This window comes from Argentina silus, assembly GCF_951799395.1.
Source record: "Argentina silus genome assembly, chromosome: 12".
NCBI lineage: Eukaryota > Metazoa > Chordata > Actinopteri > Argentiniformes > Argentinidae > Argentina > Argentina silus.
Window position 1 is genome coordinate 9408114 of NC_139666.1, and position 11471 is coordinate 9419584.

An 11471-nucleotide genomic window follows, 5' to 3' on the forward strand; every position below is an offset into this window, starting at 1 on the left:
CGTTGAATTGAAATGGTGCAATAGTGCCCCCTTTTGAAAAGGAGTATCTTTTTCTTCAGTTGAAATTCACTACAGCGTCTAACTCTAGCTAATGATTTCTTGTCTGAACATTTCTGAAGAGGTCACTTGATACAGGAAAGGAACGTGGGGAAGAGTAAACGACAACAAAACAACAACAACAAAAAACATGAGATCCTGTGTTTCACACATCCAAACAAAATTACAGAACAAAATGACACAATTAAATTTGAGGATCATGGAAGCATTGAAATGACCCATAAACAGTGTTTACTTTGCTCTATTGATTCCACATGGCAGACAAATACATCACTGTATGTACAAAGAAAAGACCCATGAATAAAACATACAGGGTAGAAAATAAACAGAAAACCAAAATATACATGACAAAGTAGTTTTGTTCATGATTATAACAGTAGAATAATTTTAATGTATCAAATGAGATTCAAGATGGAGTGAGGAGAGTTCTTCTATCGTCATAGGGATCAACAAGCAGGATGTGTGTGTAATTGGAGAATTCCCCTGGTCTCCCATGCACTGCACTCAGCCATTGAGCCTGCTGTGTACTGTATCAGCCCTGGCAATCAAGACATGATTAGAGCTATGAGACTCTCTCCAGCAGCTGACAAAAGGAGCAGAAATTAATCACAGACTGCTCTGGAGTAGCCAACCCTATTTAGAGAGATCTGGTCATTGCGTTGTTTAGCTCACAGGCAAGCTGCTGGGTACAAAGATAGCAGAACAATCAATAGTTGAACAATCAAGCTAAACTTTAAAATGAACTGAGCTCAGTTTCTTCAGTTGGACTTTTAATGAAATACATTTGCATCGGAATGACTGATCACCTGATAATAAACTACACTGAGAAGAAGGGCTATAACTTTGAATAATTACAGTTTTGTATGAACATGATGTACTGAAGCCTACTCTTTGCCCTCGATTTGCCCTTTTCAACTCCTTTGCCAATGCTTGAAAATAAGGCCTAGTTTTGGAAAGTGAGACTGTTTGAGTAGCTGTAAAGACTGCTCTTCATAAGCAACTTCAACTGTGACCGTGACATTATAAATGTCAAGAGACTTGCTGATTTCAACACAATGGTAATTGCCAACCTTTTTTCCATGGGCCGTGTGATAAGCTCCATAGATAGTATTCAGTACGGCAGGTAAAAACGAAGCTACAAGCATTTCACAGGTCAGGTGTTACATATGCACAGAAAGAGCTTCACATCCATGGGGATCACAGATTGTTAAGGTGCGTGTGATAAGGGACTATTTGAGTTAACTTCATGCCACAAATTCAATTAACACTCTTGGGGATGACACCTGGCAAGGCTGCTGCTTCTGCTCACCCTTGCAGCTAATTGTGGGCTGCCTCGACATCCCGTCACAGTGTTATAGTTACTTCCTGTCGTCTGCAGAGAGGAAGAGGTTGGAGGGAGGAGGATCCTTGGAACATTAACAGGCAGGTAAGGCTCTTTAACTTGTGAAAATAAAAAAGGTGATAACCAGAGGGTTCTGTTTTGGAATCTTGACAGGTTGTGATCTAGACCACCAGAGAGCCTAATGGTACCTTCATAACATGTCAGAACTAGGAAACTGAAAATTCGTTGTAGAAGGACGATACCCATGTGTCCCACTTGGAGAGTGTCAGAATCAACCAATAGGAAGCTATACGCAAATAACTTGCGTACATTTTAACTCAGAGGTTCTGAGTTTCCGACTTGTCATGAACACACCAATATGGGAGTTGTAGTAGGGGAAACAAGTCATAATACAAGTCATCTAACTGGGAAAGCAAGCTTGAATGTTTCCAGTTTAAATAACTAGTGAATATAGATATGCTGCAATCTCTCTCCTGCTGTGGCCCCATGGTCATTCTTATATATTTCATAGATGCATACATTTCATAAAAGTGAAAGGACACAGACATTTTGAAAAGTTTTTCGGTTTATTTTTTAATACATAGGTAAATATTCTGTTATAACATACAATTTCTCCTTGATACACACAGTAGACGGACCGGAGAAGAGAACCTGCTGACTGGATTACCACATACTATTTAGACTTCTCCGCCCATAGGGAGGATTGAGCAGGTGATGAGGGGGTGGGTGGGTAACCATTCATTTACAGCAGTACTCCAGAGTCTGAACACTCCACTTCACTTCAGCCAGATGTTCCTGTCCCCTATGTCTGCATTGAAACCCTTAGCATACTTCTTCCCTGGGATCTGTGGGAAAACACAGATCAAATTATCATGATGAGTCAGTTTAAAGAGATGAAGAAATGACATGCATGTTCATCATATGCATTGGGATATACACTCACCGAACACTTTATTAGGAACACCTGTACACCTTCTCATGGTGGAGGTGGTGTAATGGTGTGGGGAATGTTTTCTTGGCACACTTTGGGCCCATTAATACCAATCAATCATCGCTTGAATGCCACAGCCTATTTGAGTATTGTTGCTGACCATGTGCATCCCTTCAAGGCCACAATTTACCCATTGAAAGTGCACCTGAAAAATCTGCAGGAATTGCTTGATGCAATCATGCCATCATAGACCAGAATCTCAAAGGAATGTTTCCAACATCTTGTGGAATCAATGCCATGAAGAATTGAGGCTGTTTTGAGAGCAAAGGGAGGCCCTATCCAGTATTAGTATATTGTTCCTAATAAAGTGCCCAGTGAGTGTAGCTTTGACCGTGTGTTGCAGAAAATGTAGTTAGCCAATCTTAGCAGAGTTGTGAATGGCATTAGACAGTGTCATTGTTAACGCCGCAAACACAAGTGACATTTTGTGAGACGTTGCTAAGTTGCTGTCAAGCAAGAACTAAACAAAAACAAAAAAAACACAAAAGGAAATGCATGGCTTTCAGTTATCTTGAGTTCAAAAGAAAAATCGATGGGAATCGCTTGGGTAGAGAGAAGAAACACTGTCAAGATTCCAAAGGACACTTGGGCAGGTTTAACAGTGATCTGATTTAGGGAGCCGAGCCGATGCCTTCAATTCCCTTAAGCTTGGGAGAAGTAGCCCGCTCAAGACCCATCCATCCTTGGGTTTTGGGATGACAGTCAAGACTAATGGTATAGCAAAGTGCCTGTGTCGCTGGGGGCGACATTGCAGTCCATCACCCCCGAGCCTTGGCAAACAGCATGTTATGAGTTACTGCTAATGTGAAGCCACATCAGTGACAGAGTGATAGACAGTCGGGCTGCCCTGTCACATGCACTCTGCCTTACTATTAGTCTTGTGACTGGGGAAACAAAAACAACTAGTGAACTGTTAACCGGGGCCTAGCTGCGTCAACACACTGGCTCTTTCACTCAACTAGGCCTAGCCATAGAGGCTGATCACAGCTTTAGCTTTAGGGTTGGAGAAGTGGTGTTAAGTTGGAAATAGCCCGTTCCGGCTTGTTGATTTTGAATCGTGATGGCTAACGATGACATCAGCTTCTTCAACTCAGCCCGATACTAAAGCTGGTAAGACATTGGGAAGACGGAAAATAAATCTCGCCCATCTGTTCTCTATCTTGTTACACAACACTGTAATCTAGAATTCTATCCTCCTCTCTGACAAAAGTGAACTTTGTCAACAGAAGGCACCAGGAGAAATGTTGACAAGCTAGGGCCTTAGCATTTCAGATTCCCCCTCCCAATCACTCCAGCACGATATGGCACGTCGAGAGCAAAATGTCAGCTCAAAGAATCTTGTTGCGCATTCCGTAGCCCTTTTTTTCAGCAGGGAGACAAAACTAGTCTCCAGTCAATAAACTCTAAAGGTCAGAAGCAAATGTTTTCCTGCAAGACTGATGATACCAATGACTCTGAGAATATTCTACATCCGGGCTGGCATTTTCCTTCTTTCCTTCTCTCTCATTCGATATTTCAGCAGGAAAATTGTTCTTTATCATGCTGGAGGCGAAGCCATTGCTGTGGACGGCCACAGAAACCCATAAGGCAGAGAACTATTCATTATGGTGGGAAAGAAAACTAATAGAAAAAGGGGGTGGAAAGGAGGGGGAAGAGATATCCTAGTATAATACAGTACCTCATAACCCTGCACTCTCATATTCGGCTCATATCAAGTGATCTAGCACCACATCACACCACCACATACGAGAAGTACAGAGCAGACCTGGGTGAAACAGTAGTTCAAATAGGGTAAGGTGGGCGGGGTTTGCACTATGGGGACTATTCCATTGGTTCCATTGTGCTAGGCAAACTCAATCAAGCCCACTAAGTATTTTAAAATATTTGAATACTATTTGAACCCAGGTCTGGCAGAGAGCGCCCCCACCCCCCGTACCGATTTATAGGCGTAGTAGCCTTCATCATTCTCGTGGGCCCCGATGGTGATTTCAGGAAGGAAGTAGGGTATGATGGTCAAGCTTGACACCCTCTGCTTGTCCTCGACCCTGGGGAGAGAGAGTGGCAGGAAAACACCAGGCTTATGATGAGGCCTCCACAGTTGAACAGGAGATGCTCAGGGATTTGAATGGCAGGGGAAGGTCAACATTTTGTTTCAGGTGGCCAGGCATAGGGAACTGATGAATCACTTGTTAGCTGCTAACATGCTGCTATTAGTGGATCATTTTGTATCCTTTGCCAATTAGACATGTTCAGAGTTTAGAGTTTAACTTTTTTGGAGAAAAAAAAAAATCTATTAGGCCTAACAATGAGTCATTATTGAATCATTGCAACTTCATAAACGTTATAGATGATTATAGACTAGGATAGGTCATTATAGGTGTACACCTAACATGCAGTGTAAGCCGACTGGGTCACTGAGCAATCTGAGTGGAAGAATGAATAATACCCCTAGGAGGAAGCATAGGCCTATAAATTCTCCATAAATATACTCACATCATTCTCATGTAGTGGTAGGTGACGTCATCCTGCTCTGTCCACGGTCCTTTCTCAAACTTCAAGACCTCAATGTCCTCAATGACCTGTCAAGGAGAAGATCTGTTTAGATCGTGGTCCTCTGTGGCTCAGTTGGTAGAGCATGGCGCTAACAACATTTAGGTTGTGGGTTTGATTCCTGCTGGGACCATATATCCTGAAATGTATGCACTCAGTACAATGTAAGTCGCTTTGGATAAAAGCATCAGCTAAATGGCATATATTATTATATTATTCTTATAGATCGGCAACAGAATTTGCATAATGCAGAGTAAAATGGTTAACAATGGGAATCAGGGAATTCCAGATTCATTGCATTGGGTAATAAGGACATCTAAAAGCTTGTAGGCCATCTTTTCCAACGCGTCTTGTCATTCACGATATTCTCTTACCCTCTCAATATCTTGTGCCTGGGTTGTGTCGTAAGCAAGCAGCTCTGCGCTCTCACTGAAATGTAGAAAATTAACATGATCGAACCCTGTTCATACCATTCAAACCCTGTTCAGACCATTTTTTGTATGATTATGGTTAAAGTTACAAGAAAACAACAAAATAAAGAGCAAGGTAAACAGTCAAGAGTAAAGGTGACAACTATGGTGACCCCTGTAAGGTATCAAACATCACCTCAATGTTTCAGTTCCACTCACCTGATTCTGGGGAGGAAGGTCTTCTTGTAGGCATCCTCAATGCTCTTCAAATAGGGTAGGGATACATTCTGCAGGTAAGACTGAAAAGATAAGAGAGAAACAGTAAAAACACTTTAGTTAAAGATTAATTAATGACTCGAGAAGAGATGTCATTTATTAAGTTGTATTCTATCTTGTTAAGTGCTTTTAATTGACTGAACTCATCAAGGAAGGTTTGAAGTGGAACACTTGCATTCCTTGTGCGTTAGAAGTGTGAGTGAAGTCGGTCAACAACTAAAAGCCACCTTTTGTAAATGTTCAACAACACCTCAGAATATCCAATTCCGAGAGGAAAAAGCAATTAACTTGTGACTAATTGGGTGTATGCCATATAAAACGCTTCAATAGAAGCCATTATAAATCTGAGCTAAAGGCCATACTTGAATTGTAATTCAGGATTTAGCTTCACTTTATTCGTCAATTGACCAGAATAAGCTCAAGACTTCAGAAGTGCAACATATGGCTCAATGCCCCTCAGCTACCCATCCTCCTGACAAATTAGCAATTCCAGAAACCATAAAGGGACGCATTTGGGAAATAAACAATACGATAGAAGAGAACGGTTGTTTAACAAGCAGAATAAAACACTGAGTATATCTTCAAACGGACAGTTTAAAAGCAAAACAAGCACCAATGTGTCGGCACTGATGAGATATATACTCACCGAACACTTTATTAGGAACACTGTACTAATACTGGGTAGGGCCTCCCTTTGCTCTCAAAACAGCCTCAATTCTTCGTGGCATTGAGATTCTGGTCTATGATGACATCATACAATTCCTGCAGATTTTTCAGGAGCACTTTCAAGCTGTGAATCTCCCGTTCTACCAAATCCCAAAGGTGTTTTATTGGATTCAGATCCGGTGACTGGGAAGGCCACTGAACTCACTGTCATGTTCATGAAACTAGTTTGAGATGACTTTTGCTTTGTGACATGGTGCATTATCTACTGGAAGTACACATTAGAAGATGGGCAAATTGTGGCCATGAAGGGATGCACATGGTCAACAACAACACTCCAATAGGCTGTGGCATTCAAGCGATGATTGATTGGTATTAACGGGCCCAAAGTGTGCCAAGAAAACATTCCCCACACCATTACACCACCACATTACACCACCATGCCACTTATTGTCTTGACCTTATTTCATTGCCTACTGCTTATTTGTATTTTATGTATTGTCATGGAACCAAGCCTAAGAACTTTACTCCCTGCACTTGTGTATGAGACATAACAATAAACTTGAAACTTGAACTCCACCATGAGAAGGTGTACAAGTGTTCCTAATAAGGTGCTTAGTGAGTGTATACTGACGTTACTCCCAAAGAGAGATTCCAACCACACCACTGTGAAATGTACTCAGGCATTAATTTGTTAGAAACAGCAATCCTAAGTAGGTGCAGATCAAATGGTGAATGTTCTAACTTCTAAGCACCAAGGACTTGCTCTACCCCTGAGGCCTACTTCGTCTGGCAGTGTGTTGTGACTCCATATTCAACTCGATTCACACTGAATTCCACCCAGCCTCCATGATTATCTTTAAAGAGAGGATTATTGCTGAGGCCACAATTGCATAATGCTAATAACTAAAAGGCTTTGTGAGAGGCCTGCCTGCCTGCCAAGTGAGAGGTCCTACAGAGGCAGTGTGTGCGGGAGATTTCTGTAATTGTGACGCATTACCCAGAGGCATTTGGCTGAGGAAAGGTTCCAATTTAGAGCAGTGTTGGGGGGGGGGGGGGGGGGGGGGGGGGGCTGGTGGGGATTAGCATCTTTTTTCGAATTCTGAACTAGATTAAGAGACTTAGGGAGCCGTTTCTAATGCTTTTACAGACCAGAAAAACACATATAATCAGTGGGCTGTATTCTGGAGGCATTATTGCTGACTCCCAACCTTTATCATAGTCAAACGACTTGGTAAAACAAATGAAACGGGGACTCTCAAAGGTTTCTGATTGAGAAAGACAGCATTCATCCAACTAATCATTTTTCTGCATATATTGCTCATTATCACCACCAGAGGGTACATAGTAGCCTCTGACTCATTCAACCTCACAGGAAGTACCACTGCAGGTTCTCCCCTCGTTGGAGTGACAGACAGAGAAGTCGTCATCGATGCAGTTTGACTACTCTGGAGACTACTCTGGAGACTACTCTGGAGACTACTCTGACTACTCTGGAGACTACTCTGACTACTCTGGAGACTACTCTGACTACTCTGGAGACAGGGTTTGGAAGGCAACCATCATTAGTTTTTCGTGTCTCCCCACCTTGCCCGACTGCTTCAGCTTCTTCTGCACCTCCTCAGCTGGCGAATCCACATAGATGACGAGGTGTGGGGGGAGGAACTCACAGATGCTGATGCCTTTGATCTCATTGTAGTGTTCCACACCTGCGTTCAAGAAAACATGGATTCATTAACCTAAGGCCAGGACAAAAAAATTACTCCCACCACCCTCCAAATGCGGGTAGATTTTGCCATTGGCGGGTAAATCTGTAAATCTTACCAGCCACTTTGGCAGGTAGCCAAAAACGTTTTCAAATGCTATGTGGCAATAATTATTATTATTTATTTTTTTAAACCTGGTGCAATACACAATTATGGTCACCGTTGATTCAACATTTGTGACAACACTCATGCTGCTCCTGCTTCCTCCAGCTGACAGTAACTGCTGCGCATCTCACTCACGCTTCTCCTGACTTTCAAACAAACCCCCAGAGACTATGAGCATTCTTGTTACAACCTAAAATAAAGCTTTACAGTAAAATGAAACTTACACACGACCACGTGAAATAGAAAGCATGCATGGGAAAATATTTAGCGGTATTTTGGCACAGGGATAGGCGTGAAACTTACTACAGGAGGTTCGTTCTGTGCAGGGAGTCATTTTCAATGCGTCAGGAGTCATGCTAATGTTTTTTTTTTTTTTTTTTGTGATCTTTGCCTTAATGTTGGTTTAAAAAAGTGGCTGGTGGATTGGCTGGTAAACCAAAAAGTTAATTCTATGCCCCTCATCTCAGCCATATAACAATTTGGCCCATCCATGTTTAGAATGGTGTACATAAGGATAGCATTGCAACCGTTTCTCTCAGTCTTATTTAGGCTTATCATTGCTTCTCTTAGGTGGGTGTTAAACTATAGTAGTGCTGATTCATAATCAATAATGCCATCAGATCTCTAAACAAGATAGTGGCCGATGGATTCCAACACTTACACTGCTTCCTGATGTAGCCCTGCTTGGCCATGGCTTCCACAAACACCATGTCACTGAAGGGGGAGCGCTCTATCACCACCCCTTGGCCTGGAACACAGACATGATGAGAACAACATGAGATTCAACTTTTGTTTTAGATTCAACCCCCCACCCTAACACACTCTTCTTATACAGTACAAGCTGACTGCGTTCCTTTATGCAGCCGTACCGGTGGTGAGGAGATGTTCAAGGGCGTCCGAGTATTGCAGCAGCCTCATGAGGTACATCCAGGCCTGCAGGCGGTAGGAGTTCCCGTCCACAGCCTTGGGCTCCATGTAAAACCTCTCCAGGCTGCATTTCCCATTGAAGGCAGTGTCCAGGGGCTCTTTCTCCCCTGTCATCTTGTCTATGTAGTTAGTGTCAGGCTCAGGCATGTACAGCATCCCTGTAACACACACACAGAACAATTCATCAATAAAATCCCTTTGGGAAGACTGTCTTGGGGGAACAAAGGGAAACAACTCTGGTACACAATGCAATGCTCTTTAGGTTTTAGACAATGTGCTATACTGTATGAATGCAAATGAATTACTTTGATCAACATCATCCACTATATCCTAACTTGATACGCAACTACTACCAAGTGAGCAATTGTGGCCGTCTGCCTCGCCAGAGACACGCGACACGCAACCGAGGCGCATGAAATCCAGGTAGTTAAGTGGGATCCGTGGGACGACCCAACCCTAAAGCCTAACCTTAACCCTAACTGTACTCCAGTCGTTTTATATCTCAACTTCAATGAAGGGTGATCCCAAGCATTCTAGTTAGCATTCACCATGAATATCCATGGCCTCACAAGACTGACGATAACAGACTTTATAGTTACCCAGCTTGTCAGCCAGCTTCTGGGCCAGCGCCCCCTTCCCCGAGGCCAGGTTGCCATCGATGGAGATTATCTTGCTGGTTTCCTTGAATCTTGGGGTTGTCCTCTCGCCCATAGCGTACGCCCACCAGCCATACTGCAGGTTCCTCACGGAGCCTGTGTGGATGCCAGCCTGAAAGAAAACGATTGATACGTCACATCACTAGCTAAACATGTAGGCCTAGCTAGGTAACTTGGACACTGTAAACAAAGGAGGTCTGAAAGTAGTAAGGCTATGCAGCTAACAATCGGGAGTTTAAATATACTAGAATCTTCATGTGTTTATGATCGTTGTGACCATAATGGGCCACCTATGAATCGAGCATGTCAGTGTGTTGCACTTGACGAGACTGTTAATTGAAGGCTGGCAGAAATGGTCAGCAATGAATGACAGCCACTTCGGCTAGCTACAGGCTAAGCATTCATAGCTAGCAGGCGAGATCACCATTACACGTTCAACTTCAGCAGAGGTGATATGTTGTGACAATGCATGGCTGTTTAGAATAATCACCTACTGCTCACTTTAAAAAAGCACAAAGCACTGTCGGCCACGCAAAACTGCCCTCTATGACAACTAGCATTGATAACATTAGCATGTTGTTATGATGTCCTTGTACCGAGGTTTATGTGATCTTGAGGTCCTTCATCTACGCCTGGTTTGCGCGAGAAAGAATTTTGACAGCTGCTTTTAGAATCTTACCGTCTGCACGGTTGTCCCTGCTTTAAACACCACTGTACCGGAGGGGATAACCAGTCGGATCACCCGTAGCGCCATGGCTGTTACCCACCGAAAACCCTCAAATCTGACCGAAAAATCGCCCTCTTGCTTAAGAGGCGCGACAATATGACGTCAGAGGTGGCTTCTTTCTGTCTAGGCGCATAAATCTTACGCCACCAAAGTGTTCGATGTAGTGCCTGAATATTCGATTCAAGTGCATGTAAATGTTTTTTTATCAGTTCTACTTTTTGAGCATAAGTTGTGATGAATGTTTCCACACATCGAAAATATTTTTTCTAAATGCTGAATTCTCTATTTATCTAAACCATCTCTCACTCAGATCACAACTTGCCCCCCCCCCCCCCAAAAAAAAAAAAACGTTGAAGAGAACAGTGAGAGATGGCTAGGAAGAGTATTCACTTCTTTGGGGAGAATTTAATGTTTTAATATGTGTGCCTTGCATGTGTATGACATTAGGGATAGGTTTAGGATAGATCTGGAGATACCTCAATAATGCCAGCAGGGGTCCCCACTATGCAGATCAGCAGTGCCTTCTCGCCCTCAGAAACTGCTTTTTCTCTTTAGTCTGTCGGAGACCATCTGGCGTCTTCAAGCAAAACTGACCCAGAAGTAGGGCCACTGATTTACAGGAATGGGAAGGAAAGTCTAAAAACAGGGTAAACATTAGTATTCAGCTGAAAACAAGCATGCCAACATGGAACAACCAAATTATGTTTTTTTTTCCCTTAAGACCCTGATTCTGACTAAAACCCTGCAACAAAAATCCTCTGCAATTGCAGCCCAATTGCGCCCAGACTCAACTAGACCACTTCTGCCTTCTGGTCATCTTGAATTAAAAAAGGGTTAGATACTTTTAAAAGAGCTTGGCTTCCATCACTGTGGGCCTCTACACCCCTCCAGAATACAGTACACATTGACTCTAACACCTGTAACTCACTGGGATTTACATAACACCTCCAATCTGTCAGTTTATGAGCGTGACTCGCCGGCTGTTTCCCCTGTAGTCCAGG

General features: G+C 42.9%; 1 protein-coding gene across 1 annotated transcript; it reads right to left on the minus strand.

Moving 5' to 3' along the window:
• Window positions 1-1953: 1953 nt before the first annotated feature.
• Window positions 1954-10554, minus strand: ndufa10 (NADH:ubiquinone oxidoreductase subunit A10). Its single transcript, XM_083681917.1, has 10 exons — window positions 10423-10554; window positions 9687-9855; window positions 9030-9245; window positions 8822-8908; window positions 7877-7998; window positions 5570-5649; window positions 5315-5369; window positions 4884-4969; window positions 4327-4435; window positions 1954-2244 (listed from the first exon to the last, which is right to left on the minus strand). The coding sequence occupies exons 1-10, from the start codon at window positions 10495-10497 to the stop codon at window positions 2176-2178; spliced, it is 1068 nt and encodes a 355-aa protein (XP_083538043.1). The 5' UTR covers window positions 10498-10554; the 3' UTR covers window positions 1954-2175.
• Window positions 10555-11471: the final 917 nt, after the last annotated feature.

Excerpts from the sequence above, each read along its gene's own strand:
- ndufa10 (XM_083681917.1), bottom strand. The coding sequence starts at position 10,497 with ATGGCGCTACGGGTGATCCGACTGGTTATCCCCTCCGGTACAGTGGTG. Across the intron at positions 8,909-9,029 it reads TGAACATCTCCTCACCACCG|GCCAAGGGGTGGTGATAGAG; the intron begins GTACGGCTGCAT and ends TCTGTGTTCCAG. Across the intron at positions 2,245-4,326 it reads GCTACTACGCCTATAAATCG|ATCCCAGGGAAGAAGTATGC; the intron begins GTACGGGGGGTG and ends GTTTTCCCACAG.